The sequence below is a fragment of the Oncorhynchus gorbuscha genome, linkage group LG22 (genome assembly GCF_021184085.1).
Source record: "Oncorhynchus gorbuscha isolate QuinsamMale2020 ecotype Even-year linkage group LG22, OgorEven_v1.0, whole genome shotgun sequence".
NCBI lineage: Eukaryota > Metazoa > Chordata > Actinopteri > Salmoniformes > Salmonidae > Oncorhynchus > Oncorhynchus gorbuscha.
The window spans coordinates 51201181-51216739 of NC_060194.1; the positions used below are offsets into that span (position 1 = coordinate 51201181).

The 15559-nt window shown below is 44.9% G+C and overlaps 1 protein-coding gene across 2 annotated transcripts in view; it reads right to left on the reverse strand.

Annotated features, from left to right (window-relative positions):
- LOC124009880 (protein Niban 1-like) overlaps window positions 1-15559 on the reverse strand; it is an 81936-nt gene that overhangs the window by 13336 nt on the left and 53041 nt on the right. For both annotated transcript variants that reach the window (XM_046322099.1, XM_046322098.1), the window contains exons 7-11: window positions 8585-8689; window positions 8038-8200; window positions 7614-7801; window positions 7297-7443; window positions 2272-2382 (exon numbers count right to left, since the gene is read on the reverse strand). In XM_046322099.1, the coding sequence (XP_046178055.1) occupies window positions 2272-2382; window positions 7297-7443; window positions 7614-7801; window positions 8038-8200; window positions 8585-8689 (714 nt within the window). The remainder of the gene's footprint in view (window positions 1-2271; window positions 2383-7296; window positions 7444-7613; window positions 7802-8037; window positions 8201-8584; window positions 8690-15559) is intronic.

Here is a 15559-nt window from a genome sequence, read left to right on the forward strand (position 1 = left end):
GAAGGCAGGAGGTGTGAATCTACAGTCAGAAGGCAGGAGGTATGAAGCTACAGTCAGAAGGCAGGAGGTATGAAGCTACAGTCAGAAGGCAGGAGGTATGAAGCTACAGACAGAAGGCAGGAGGTGTGAATCTACAGTCAGAAGGCAGGAGGTGTGAAGCTACAGACAGAAGGCAGGAGGTGTGAATCTACAGTCAGAAGGCAGGAGGTATGAAGCTACAGTCAGAAGGCAGGAGGTATGAAGCTACAGACAGAAGGCAGGAGGTATGAAGCTACAGACAGAAGGAAGGGGGTATGAAGCTACAGACAGAAGGCAGGAGGTGTGAAGCTACAGACAGAAGGCAGGAGGTGTGAATCTACAGTCAGAAGGCAGGAGGTGTGAATCTACAGTCAGAAGGCAGGAGGTGTGAATCTACAGTCAGAAGGCAGGAGGTATGAAGCTACAGTCAGAAGGCAGGAGGTATGAAGCTACAGACAGAAGGAAGGGGGTATGAAGCTACAGACAGAAGGCAGGAGGTGTGAATCTACAGTCAGAAGGCAGGAGGTATGAAGCTACAGTCAGAAGGCAGGAGGTATGGAGCTACAGCAGGTAGGGGAGTGTTGCATCGTACAATCAGAAGGCAAGAGGTATGGAGCTACAGTCAGAAGGCAGGAGGTATGAAGCTACAGTCAGAAGGCAGGAGGTATGAAGCTACAGTCAGAAGGCAGGAGGTGTGAAGCTACAGACAGAAGGAAGGGGGTATGAAGCTACAGACAGAAGGCAGGAGGTATGAATCTACAGTCAGAAGGCAGGAGGTATGAAGCTACAGTCAGAAGGCAGGAGGTATGAAGCTACAGTCAGAAGGCAGGAGGTGTGAAGCTACAGTCAGAAGGCAGTAGGTATGAAGCTACAGTCAGAAGGCAGGAGGTGTGAATCTACAGTCAGAAGGCAGGAGGTGTGAATCTACAGTCAGAAGGCAGGAGGTATGGAGCTACAGTCAGAAAGCAGGAGGTGTGAATCTACAGTCAGAAGGCAGGAGGTGTGAATCTACAGTCAGAAGGCAGGAGGTGTGAATCTACAGTCAGAAGGCAGGAGATATGGAGCTACAGACAGAAGGCAGGAGGTATGAAGCTACAGTCAGAAGGCAGGAGGTATGAAGCTACAGACAGAAGGCAAGAGGTATGGAGCTACAGTCAGAAGGCAGGAGGTATGAAGCTACAGTCAGAAGGCAGGAGGTATGAAGCTACAGACAGAAGGCAGGAGGTATGAAGCTACAGACAGAAGGAAGGGGGTATGAAGCTACAGACAGAAGGCAGGAGGTGTGAATCTAGTCAGAAGGCAGGAGGTATGAAGCTACAGTCAGAAGGCAGGAGGTATGAAGCTACAGTCAGAAGGCAGGAGGTGTGAAGCTACAGTCAGAAGGAAGTAGGTACGAAGCTACAGACAGAAGGCAGGAGGTGTGAATCTACAGTCAGAAGGCAGGAGGTGTGAATCTACAGTCAGAAGGCAGGAGATATGGAGCTACAGTCAGAAGGCAGGAGATATGGAGCTACAGTCAGAGGCCAGGAGGTGTGAATCTACAGTCAGAAGGCAGGAGGTGTGAATCTACAGTCAGAAGGCAGGAGGTATGGAGCTACAGTCAGAAGGCAGGAGGTATGAAGCTACAGTCAGAAGGCAGGAGGTATGAAGCTACAGTCAGAAGGCAGGAGGTATGAAGCTACAGACAGAAGGCAGGAGGTGTGAATCTACAGTCAGAAGGCAGGAGGTGTGAATCTACAGTCAGAAGGCAGGAGGTGTGAATCTACAGTCAGAAGGCAGGAGATATGGAGCTACAGTCAGAGGCTAGGAGGTGTGAATCTACAGTCAGAAGGCAGGAGGTGTGATTCTACAGTCAGAAGGCAGGAGGTATGGAGCTACAGTCAGAAGGCAGGAGGTGTGAATCTACAGTCAGAAGGCAGGAGGTGTGAATCTACAGTCAGAAGGCAGGAGGTGTGAATCTATAGTCAGAAGGCAGGAGGTTTGAATCTTCAGTCAGAAGGCAGGAGGTGTGAATCTACAGTCAGAAGGCAGGAGGTGTGAAGCTACAGACAGAAGGCAGGAGGTATGGAGCTACAATCAGAAGGCAGGTCTACATCTACAGTCAGAAGGCAGGAGGTATGAAGCTACAGTCAGAAGGCAGTAGGTACGAAGCTACAGACAGAAGGCAGGAGGTATGGAGCTACAGTCAGAAGGCAGTAGATATGGAGCTACAGACAGAAGTCAGGAGGTATGAAGCTCTGTCTGTTATCTCACCTTGAGGACTCTGAGCTTTGCTTTCTCCATGGCTGAGGTGAGTTTGGAAGTGTTGTCTTTCAGTGAGCTCTGGAGGAGCAATTTAAAGGTGTACACGGCATTCTCCATCAGCTACAACACAGAACCACACAGCATTCTCTATCAGCGACAACACAGAACCACACAGCATTCTCTATCAGCTACAACACAGAACCACGCAGCATTCTCCATCAGCTACAACACAGAAACACACAGCATTCTCCATCAGTTACAACACAGAACCACACAGCATTCTCTATCAGCTACAACACAGAACCACACAGCATTCTCCATCAGTTACAACACAGAACCACACAGCATTCTCTATCAGCTACAACACAGAAACACACACTATTCTATCAGCTACAACACAGAACCACGCAGCATTCTCCATCAGCTACAACACAGAAACACACAGCATTCTCCATCAGTTACAACACAGAACCACACAGCATTCTCTATCAGCTACAACACAGAACCACACAGCATTCTCCATCAGTTACAACACAGAACCACACAGCATTCTCTATCAGCTACAACACAGAAACACACACTATTCTATCAGCTACAACACAGAACCACACAGAATTCTCTATCAGCTACAACACAGAACCACACAGCATTCTCTGTCAGCTTCAACACAGAACCACACATCATTCTCTACCAGCAACAACACAGAACCACACAGCATTCTCCATCAGTTACAACAAGACATAACCACACAGCATTCTCTATCAGATACAACACAGAACCACACAGCATTCTCTATCAGCTACAACACAGAACCACACAGCATTCTCTGTCAGCTACAACACAGAACCACACAGCATTCTTTGTCAGCTACAACACAGAACCACACAGCATTCTCTATCAGCTACAACACAGAACCACACAGCATTCTCCATCATTTACAAGACATAATCACACAGCATTCTCTATCAGCTACAACACAGAACCACACAGCATTCTCTATCAGCTACAACACAGAAACACACAGCATTCTCTATCAGCTACAACACAGAACCACACAGCATTCTCTATCAGCGACAACACAGAACCACACGGCATTCTCTATCAGCTACAACACAGAAACACACAGCATTCTCTATCAGCTACAACACAGAAACACACAGCATTCTCCATCAGCTACAACACAGAACCACGCAGCATTCTCTATCAGCGACAACACAGAACCACACGGCATTCTCTATCAGCTACAACACAGAACCACGCAGCATTCTCCATCAGCTACAACACAGAAACACACAGCATTCTCCATCAGTTACAACACAGAACCACACAGCATTCTCTATCAGCTACAACACAGAAACACACACTATTCTATCAGCTACAACACAGAACCACACAGAATTCTCTATCAGCTACAACACAGAACCACACAGCATTCTCTGTCAGCTTCAACACAGAACCACACATCATTCTCTACCAGCAACAACACAGAACCACACAGCATTCTCCATCAGTTACAACAAGACATAACCACACAGCATTCTCTATCAGATACAACACAGAACCACACAGCATTCTCTGTCAGCTACAACACAGAACCACACAGCATTCTTTGTCAGCTACAACACAGAACCACACAGCATTCTCTATCAGCTACAACACAGAACCACACAGCATTCTTCATCATTTACAAGACATAATCACACAGCATTCTCTATCAGCTACAACACAGAACCACCCAGCATTCTCTGTCAGCTACAACACAGAACCACACAGCATTCTCTATCAGCTACAACACAGAACCACACAGCATTCTCCATCAGTTACAACAAGACAGAACCACACAGCATTCTCTGTCAGCTACAACACAGAAACACACAGCATTCTCAATCAGCTACAACACAGAACCACACAGCATTCTCTATCAGCTACAACACAGAACCACACAGTATTCTCCTTCAGCTACAAGACAGAAACACACAGCATTCTCTATTAGCTACAACACAGAACCACCCTGCATTCTCTGTCAGCTACAACACAGAACCACACAGCATTCTCTATCAGCTACAACACAGAACCACACAGCATTCTCCATCAGTTACAACACAGAACCACACAGCATTCTCTATCAGCTACAACACAGAAACACACACTATTCTATCAGCTACAACACAGAACCACACAGAATTCTCTATCAGCTACAACACAGAACCACACAGCATTCTCTGTCAGCTTCAACACAGAACCACACATCATTCTCTACCAGCAACAACACAGAACCACACAGCATTCTCCATCAGTTACAACAAGACATAACCACACAGCATTCTCTATCAGATACAACACAGAACCACACAGCATTCTCTATCAGCTACAACACAGAACCACACAGCATTCTCTATCAGCTACAACACAGAACCACACAGCATTCTCTGTCAGCTACAACACAGAACCACACAGCATTCTTTGTCAGCTACAACACAGAACCACACAGCATTCTCTATCAGCTACAACACAGAACCACACAGCATTCTCCATCATTTACAAGACATAATCACACAGCATTCTCTATCAGCTACAACACAGAACCACACAGCATTCTCTATCAGCTACAACACAGAACCACCCAGCATTCTCTGTCAACTACAACACAGAACCACACAGCATTCTCTATCAGCTACAACACAGAACCACACAGCATTCTCTGTCAGCTACAACACAGAACCACACAGCATTCTCTATCAGCTACAACACACAACCACACAGCATTCTCTATCAGCTACAACACAGAACCACACAGCATTCTCCTTCAGCTACAATACAGAACCACACAGCATTCTCCATCAGTTACAACAAGACAGAACCACACAGCATTCTCTGTCAGCTACAACACAGAAACACACAGCATTCTCAATCAGCTACAACACAGAACCACACAGCATTCTCTATCAGCTACAACACAGAACCACACAGTATTCTCCTTCAGCTACAAGACAGAAACACACAGCATTCTCTATTAGCTACAACACAGAACCACCCTGCATTCTCTGTCAGCTACAACACAGAACCACACAGCATTCTCTATCAGCTACAACACAGAACCACACAGCATTCTCCATCAGTTACAACACAGAACCACACAGCATTCTCTATCAGCTACAACACAGAAACACACACTATTCTATCAGCTACAACACAGAACCACACAGAATTCTCTATCAGCTACAACACAGAACCACACAGCATTCTCTGTCAGCTTCAACACAGAACCACACATCATTCTCTACCAGCAACAACACAGAACCACACAGCATTCTCCATCAGTTACAACAAGACATAACCACACAGCATTCTCTATCAGATACAACACAGAACCACACAGCATTCTCTATCAGCTACAACACAGAACCACACAGCATTCTCTGTCAGCTACAACACAGAACCACACAGCATTCTCTATCAGCTACAACACAGAACCACACAGCATTCTCCATCATTTACAAGACATAATCACACAGCATTCTCTATCAGCTACAACACAGAACCACACAGCATTCTCTATCAGCTACAACACAGAACCACCCAGCATTCTCTGTCAGCTACAACACAGAACCACACAGCATTCTCTATCAGCTACAACACAGAACCACACAGCATTCTCTGTCAGCTACAACACAGAACCACACAGCATTCTCTATCAGCTACAACACACAACCACACAGCATTCTCTATCAGCTACAACACAGAACCACACAGCATTCTCCTTCAGCTACAATACAGAACCACACAGCATTCTCCATCAGTTACAACAAGACAGAACCACACAGCATTCTCTGTCAGCTACAACACAGAAACACACAGCATTCTCTATCAGCTACAACACAGAACCACACAGCATTCTCTATCAGCTACAACACAGAACCACACAGTATTCTCCTTCAGCTACAAGACAGAAACACACAGCATTCTCTATCAGCTACAACACAGAACCACCCAGCATTCTCTGTCAGCTACAACACAGAACCACACAGCATTCTCTATCAGCTACAACACAGAACCACACAGCATTCTCCTTCAGCTACAATACAGAACCACACAGCATTCTCTATCAGTTACAACAAGACAGAACCACACAGGATTCTCTGTCAGATACAACACAGAAACACACAGCATTCTCTACCAGCAACAACACAGAATTTTCCATCAGTTACAACAAGACATAACCACATTGCATTCTCTATCAGCTGCAACACAGAACCACACAGTATTCTCCTTCAGCTACAAGACAGAAACACACAGCATTCTCCATCAGCTACAACAAGACAGAAACACACAGCATTCTCCATCAGTTACAAGACAGAACCACACAGCATTCTCTGTCAGCTACAACAAGACAGAAACACACAGCATTCTCCATCAGCTACAACACAGAACCACACAGCATTCTCCATCAGCTACAAGACAGAAACACACAGCATTCTCCATCAGCTACAACACAGAACCACCCAGCATTCTCCATCAGCTACAACACAGAACCACACAGCATTCTCCATCAGCTACAACACAGAACCACACAGCATTCTCCATCAGCTACAAGACAGAAACACACAGCATTCTCCATCAGCTACAACACAGAACCACACAGCATTCTCCATCAGCTACAACACAGAACCACACAGCATTCTCCATCAGCTACAACACAGAACCACACAGCATTCTCCATCAGCTACAACACAGAACCACACAGGATAACATCTGATCCAAATCTGAGATGTGAGGAAATGGTTGTAGAATATACAGAAAAGAGATTAACGACAGAGTTCGTTTTTTGTCAAGTCTAGGTCTACTTTTGACATGTCCTACAGTATCTGTCTAATCTGTTGCATGTCTATCTGTACGCTGTGGATCAGAACTAACCTGTTGCATGTCTATCTGTATGCTGTGGATCAGAACTAACCTGTTGCATGTCTATCTGCGTGCAGTGGATCAGAACTAACCTGTTGCATGTCTATCTGCGTGCAGTGGATCAGAACTAACCTGTTGCATGTCTATCTGCGTGCAGTGGATCAGACGAACTGAGTTGGAGAACTTGAAGCGATGCCTGAGTTCCTGAAGCTGTTCTGTCAGGACTTCCACTTTCTGGTAACACTCTTCCAGACTTGCCTGACACATCTGACCCAGTGCCTGGGGAGAGAGAAAGAGAGAGAGAGAGGCAACACACGCTATAACACACATACTATTAGACATTAGCGTGATTCACCTCAAGCAATAAGATTATTTGTTGTTCACGCTTCAGTTGTTCACTCTTATGCGAGGGAACTTGACCATCTTTTGCTCCACCAACACCTTCTTACCTGGTTTAACCCCTCCTGCCCCGCTCCCTCGGGGAAGCCCAGGCAGAGAGTGTTCATCTCCCCCTCCAGGAGAAGCCGGACCCCCTGGAAGCCCCCCGTCACCGGAGACATCAGCTCTTCCAAGATGGACGCCAGGTACGGAGACACGTTCTCACTGCAGAACTTTGCTGCTGGATCACTGACGGAGGCTGTGGGGACCGAGATGGAACGACAGTTTAGATATAGTAATCCCATGTCTGCTCATCACAACTACTGTCCCAATAACTGTTGCTTTTCCATTCATTCAGGTCCCACAATATCCTGCCTCGGATCCTAAGGTGTTAGTTCTTTGTTACTAAGGTTTCTCCTTTACACCACAATTCATTCTCGACCCGTGTTTGATGCCAGGCTACCACATCTGTAGATCCCCATCATGCTATTGTACCTTGTAGCTTGGCCTGCAGGAATTTTCTAGAACTGGCTATCTGGTCCATATCAGAGCGAAGCAGAGCTTCATGAGACCTGGCTGTCTCATTACACTCCTCCTTCAGTCCCTTCAGACCCTCCCTCAGCTGATCCTGGACCAGGTGGTACGCGGCTTCCAACGTCTGTGGGGACAACAGAACATAGCTGAGTACAGACTGCATAGACCCTCTGTTAGCTGATCCAGGACCAGGTTATAGACTGCCTCCAACGTATGGGGGGACAACAGAACATAGCTGAGTACAGAATGCATAGACCCTCTGTTAGCTGATCCAGGACCAGGTTATAGACTGCCTCCAACGTATGGGGGGACAACAGAACACAGCTGAGTACAGAATGCATAGACCCTCTGTTAGCTGATCCAGGACCAGGTTATAGACTGAACATCAGGGGGCAGTATAGAGCAGAGATCCCTACAGGACAACAGAACTCAGAGCTAAAGAACCAGTTCACTATAACATTACCGTAGGACTTTCTGAATAAAGGATCTGAGAAGTTCATTCACTCACGGTGAACCAGACTCTCTTCCTCCCTGCTTTCTTTCCCTTTAGTCTGGCCAGCAGTTCTGTCTGTAGAGAGGGCTGTAGCTCCTCCAAAACCAGATTGGCGAGGACCTGGAAAACAGAAAGACAAAATGAGTTACATCGTACCGTGATCTGGACGCACTACACAGCTGTAAGACAATGATACACACTACTGATCTACTGAGCTCATTGTTAACAACTGGTTGAACTTCGGCATCAGCAAGGAAAAGTCCTACTATAAATGTCTCTCCAATGTTTCTTTGTGATGAGAGACTGGAGTCCAACCCAAACAATGTCTGAGTCTGAAGCAGAAGTGTTTCCCGGTCTCTGACTGAGCTTTCTTAGTTGAGACAGACCTGGACCAACCGGTAATCTGGACAATCCTGGACCAACCGGTAATCTGGACAATCCTGGACCAACCGGTAATCTGGACAGAGCTGGACCAACCGGTAATCTGGACAATCCTGGACCAGCCGGTAATCTGGACAGAGCTGGACCAGCCCGTAATCTGGACAGACCTGGACCAACCGGTAATCTGGACAAACCTGGACCAACCGGTAATCTGGACAAACCTGGACCAGCCGGTAATCTGGACAGAGCTGGACCAAGCGGTAATCTGGACAGAGCTGGACCAAGCGGTAATCTGGACAGAGCTGGACCTACCGGTAATCTGGACAAACCTAAACCAGTCGGTAATCTGGACAGACCAAGGGTTTTTATTTATTTAGAATATTTTCTACATTGTGGAATAATATATATGGAATCATGTAGTAACCAACAAAGTACATAAAGGCTAGCTGCCATCAAGACAGGAGGTGGCCACTTTGAAGAATCTCAAACCTCAAATATATTTTAGTTAACACTTTTTTAGTTATTACATGATTCCATATGTGTTATTTCATAGTTTTGATGTCTTCACTATTATTCTACAATGTAAAAAATTGTCAAAATAATGAAAAACCCTTGAATGAGTAGGTGTGTCCAAACTTTTGACTGGTACTGTATATACAGTATATACATATATATATATATATATATATATACACAGTGCCTTGCGAAAGTATTCGGCCCCCTTGAACTTTGCGACCTTTTGCCACATTTCAGGCTTCAAACATAAAGATATAAAACTGTATTTTTTTGTGAAGAATCAACAACAAGTGGGACACAATCATGAAGTGGAACGACATTTATTGGATATTTCAAACTTTTTAACAAATCAAAAACTGAAAAATTGGGCGTGCAAAATTAAGTTAATATTTTGTAGCGCCACCTTTTGCTGCGATTACAGCTGTAAATCGCTTGGGGTATGTCTCTATCAGTTTTGCACATCGAGAGACTGAAATGTTTTCCCATTCCTGCAAAACAGCTCGAGCTCAGTGAGGTTGGATGGAGAGCATTTGTGAACAGCATTTTTCAGTTCTTTCCACAGATTCTTGATTGGATTCAGGTCTGGACTTTGACTTGGCCATTCTAACACCTGGATATGTTTATTTTTGAACCATTCCATTGTAGATTTTGCTTTATGTTTTGGATCATTGTCTTGTTGGAAGACAAATCTCCATCCCAGTCTCAGGTCTTTTGCAGACTCCATCAGGTTTTCTTCCAGAATGGTCCTGTATTTGGCTCCATCCATCTTCCCATCAATTTTAATCATCTTCCCTGTCCCTGCTGAAGAAAAGCAGGCCCAAACCATGATGCTGCCACCACCATGTTCGACAGTGGGGATGTTGTGTTCAGGGTGATGAGCTGTGTTGCTTTTACGCCAAACATAACGTTTTGCATTGTTGCCAAAAAGTTCACTTTTGGTTTCATCTGACCAGAGCACCTTCTTCCACATGTTTGGTGTGTCTCCCAGGTGGCTTGTGGCAAACTTTAAAGGACACTTTTTATGGATATCTTTAAGAAATGGCTTTCTTCTTGCCACTCTTCCATAAAGGCCAGATTTGTGCAATATACGACTGATTGTTGTCCTATGGACAGAGTCTCCCACCTCAGCTGTAGATCTCTGCAGTTCATCCAGAGTGATCATGGGCCTCTTGGCTGCATCTCTGATCAGTCTTCTCCTTGTATGAGCTGAAAGTTTAGAGGGACGGCCAGGTCTTGGTAGATTTGCAGTGGTCTGATACTCCTTCCATTTCAATATTATCGCTTGCACAGTGCTCCTTGGGATGTTTAAAGCTTGGGAAATATTTTTCTCCAAATCCGGCTTTAAACTTCTTCACAACAGTATCTCGGACCTGCCTGGTGTGTTCCTTGTTCTTCATGATGCTCTCTGCGCTTTTAACGGACCTCTGAGACTATCACAGAGCAGGTGCATTTATACGGAGACTTGATTACACACAGGTGGATTGTATTTATCATCATTAGTCATTTAGGTCAACATTGGATCATTCAGAGATCCTCACTGAACTTCTGGAGAGAGTTTGCTGCACTGAAAGTAAAGTTGCTGAATCATTTTGCACGCCCAATTTTTCAGTTTTTGATTTGTTAAAAAAGTTTGAAATATCCAATAAATGTCGTTCCACTTCATGATTGTGTCCCACTTGTTGTTGATTCTTCACAAAAATATACAGTTTTATATCTTTATGTTTGAAGCCTGAAATGTGGCAAAAGGTCGCAAAGTTCAAGGGGGCCGAATACTTTCTCGCAAGGCACTGTATATACATATATAGTGTGAGCAAATAAAGTAGGATAAGGGAGTTAAGGCAATACATAGGGGCGAAGTCAATACAACATAGCAAGTAAAACACTGGAATGGTAGATGTGCAGTAGATTAATGTGCAAAGTAGAAATACTGGGGTGCAAAGGAGCCAAATAAATAAATAAATAATAAATAAATAAGAACCTGATCGAACATCTCTGGAGAAACGTGAAAATAGAAACGTGAAAATAGAAACGTGAAAATTGCTGTGCAACGACGCTCCCCATACAACCTGACAGAGGGTGAGAGGATCTGCAGAGAGGAATGGGAGAAACTCCCCAAATACAGGTGTACCAAGGTTGTAGCGTCATACCCATCATACTCGGGGCTGTAATCACTGCCAAAGGTGCTTCAACAAAGTACTGAGTAAAGGGTCTGAATACTTATTTAAATGTGATATTTAAGTTTTTTATTCGTATTTAAATTTCCAAAAATGTCTATAAACCTGTTTTTACTTTGTGTGTAGATTGATGAAGGGAATTTTGTATTTTATTTTTAATTTCAGAATAAGGCTGTAACGTTACAAAATGTGGAAAGAGTCAAGGGGTCTGAATACTCTCTGACTGCAGTGTAATTGGAACAGGAAGTGTAAACTCTAATATAGCCTATTAGCTAGAAAGATAACGGCAAACATATTTTCCACGTTGGTAGCCTGTTTGAGGGTGCCTTTTCAAAACCTACGTCAGATACTCCGGTGAGTGTAAGTGGGTCAATATCAGGAGTTGAGAAATACATTTGTCCTTATATTATATTTTAGTCATTTAGCACTTTAGCAATAGCATTTAACACTCGTATCCACTCATATAAATAATGGGTCCAGCTTTGAACGACGTGCAGCTTATAAAGGCTTCATGAAGCTACATAAGTGCACAAATCATTTATAACCGTATGTCATGCTTTATAAACATAACTATGCCATAGGTGCACAAATCATTTATAACCGTATGTCACTCTTTATAAAGGGTTCATAGATGTGGCATAACTGTGTGACATATGTGCCAATGTTAAATGTGACATAAGCCACTTGGTCAAATATGACAAAAAATAAACTTCCATTTTTGAGTGTAAGGTTGGTTGGTGCTGAAGTTGCCCTGTGTTCAGGAGGCTCTTAGACCTGTTAGCTCTCAATGCCCTGTCGGGAAGCCCTGTGCTGAACAGGCTCTTAGCCCTGTTCGGGAGGCCTTAGCCCTGTGCTAAAATCGGGAGGCTCCCTGTAGCTCAGGAGGCTCTTAGCCCTGTGCTCAGGAGGCTCTTAGCCCTGTGCTCAGGAGGCTCTTAGCCCTGTGCTCAGGAGGCTCTTAGCCCTGTGCTCAGCCCTGTGCTCAGGCTCTTAGCCCTGTGCTCAGGAGGCTCTTAGCCCTGTGCTCAGGAGGCTCTTAGCCCTGTGCTCAGGAGGCTCTTAGCCCTGTGCTCAGGAGACTCTTAGCCCTGTGCTCCTCTTAGCCCTGTGCTCAGGAGACTCTTAGCCCTGTGGAGGCTCTTAGCCCTGTGCTCAGGAGGCTCTAGCCCTATGCTCAGGAGGCCTAGCCCTGTGCTCAGGAGGCTAGCCCTGTGCTCAGGAGCCCTGTGCTCAGGAGGCTCTTAGCCCTGTGCTCGGGTGTGGTGCAGCACAGACCTTATCCAGATGGCGTGACAAAGGCATTTCTTACGGATGGATGGTTCTTGTCTAACTTTCTTTGTAGTTACATTCAAGGTTGGAACCAACATGCAGTACCTCCAGCAGGAAGAGACAAGAACCATCCATCCGCCAGCTCAGAGACCAGCTACACTATTCACAGCCCTGTGTAATGTTCTATATAAGAGAGGTAAGGGACCAGCTACACTATTCACAGCCCTGTGTAATGTTCTATATAAGAGAGGTAAGGGACCAGCTACACTATTCACAGCCCTGTGTAATGTTCTATATAAGAGAGGTAAGGGACCAGCTACACTATTCACAGCCCTGTGTAATGTTCTATATAAGAGAGGTAAGGGACCAGCTACACTATTCACAGCCCTGTGTAATGTTCTATATAAGAGAGGTAAGGGACCAGCTACACTATTCACAGCCCTGTGTAATGTTCTATATAAGAGAGGTAAGGGACCAGCTACACTATTCACAGCCCTGTGTAATGTTCTATATAAGAGAGGTAAGGGACCAGCTACACTATTCACAGCCCTGTGTAATGTTCTATATAAGAGAGGTAAGGGACCAGCTACACTATTCACAGCCCTGTGTAATGTTCTATATAAGAGAGGTAAGGGACCAGCTACACTATTCACAGCCCTGTGTAATGTTCTATATAAGAGAGGTAAGGGACCAGCTACACTATTCACAGCCCTGTGTAATGTTCTATATAAGAGAGGTAAGGGACCAGCTACACTATTCACAGCCCTGTGTAATGTTCTATATAAGAGAGGTAAGGGACCAGCTACACTATTCACAGCCCTGTGTAATGTTCTATATAAGAGAGGTAAGGGACCAGCTACACTATTCACAGCCCTGTGTAATGTTCTATATAAGAGAGGTAAGGGACCAGCTACACTATTCACAGCCCTGTGTAATGTTCTATATAAGAGAGGTAAGGGACCAGCTCAGGGACCAGCTACACTATTCACAGCCCTGTGTAATGTTCTATATAAGAGAGGTAAGGGACCAGCTACACTATTCACAGCCCTGTGTAATGTTCTATATAAGAGAGGTAAGGGACCAGCTACACTATTCACAGCCCTGTGTAATGTTCTATATAAGAGAGGTAAGGGACCAGCTCAGGGACCAGCTACACTATTCACAGCCCTGTGTAATGTTCTATATAAGAGAGGTAAGGGACCAGCTACACTATTCACAGCCCTGTGTAATGTTCTATATAAGAGAGGTAAGGGACCAGCTCAGGCGACCAGCTACACTATTCACAGCCCTGTGTAATGTTCTATATAAGAGAGGTAAGGACCAGCTACACTATTCACAGCCCTCTATATAAGAGAGGTAAGGGACCAGCTACACTATTCACAGCCCTCTGTAATGTTCTATATAAGAGAGGTAAGGGACCAGCTCAGGGACCAGCTACAAGCCCTGTGTAATGTTGTTCTATGTTCTATAAGAGAGGTAAGGGACCAGCTACACTATTCACAGCCCTGTGTAATGTTCTATATAAGAGAGGTAAGGGACCAGCTACACTATTCACAGCCCTGTGTAATGTTCTATATAAGGGAGCTACACTATTCACAGCCCTGTGTAATGTAAGGGACCAGCTACACTATTCACAGCCCTGTGTAATGTTCTATATAAGAGAGGTAAGGGACCAGCTACACTATTCACAGCCCTGTGTAATGTTCTATATAAGAGAGGTAAGGGACCAGACCAGCTACACTATTCACAGCCCTGTGTAATGTTCTATATAAGAGAGGTAAGGGACCAGCTCAGGGACCAGCTACACTATTCACAGCCCTGTGTAATGTTCTATATAAGAGAGGTAAGGGACCAGCTCACACACTAAGGGACCATTCTATTCACAGCCCTGTGTAATGTTCTATATAAGAGAGGTAAGGGACCAGCTACACTATTCACAGCCCTCACAGTGTAATGTTCTATATAAGAGAGGTAAGGGACCAGCTACACTATTCACAGCCCTCTGTAATGTTCTATATAAGAGAGGTAAGGGACCAGCTCAGGGACCAGCTACACTATTCACAGCCCTGTGTAATGTTCTATATAAGAGAGGTAAGGGACCAGCTACACTATTCACAGCCCTCTGTAATGTTCTATATAAGAGAGGTAAGGGACCAGCTCAGGGACCAGCTACACTATTCACAGCCCTGTGTAATGTTCTATATAAGAGAGGTAAGGGACCAGCTCAGGGACCAGCTACACTATTCACAGCCCTGTGTAATGTTCTATATAAGAGAGGTAAGGGACCAGCTACACTATTCACAGCCCTGTGTAATGTTCTATATAAGAGAGGTAAGGGACCAGCTACACTATTCACAGCCCTGTGTAATGTTCTATATAAGAGAGGTAAGGGACCAGCTACACTATTCACAGCCCTGTGTAATGTTCTATATAAGAGAGGTAAGGGACCAGCTCAGGGACCAGCTACACTATTCACAGCCCTGTGTAATGTTCTATATAAGAGAGGTAAGGGACCAGCTACACTATTCACAGCCCCCTGTAATGTTCTATATAATGTTCACTATTCACAGAGAGGTAAGGGACCAGCTCAGGGACCAGCTACACTATTCACAGCCCTGTGTAATGTTCTATGTAAGAGAGGTAAGGGACC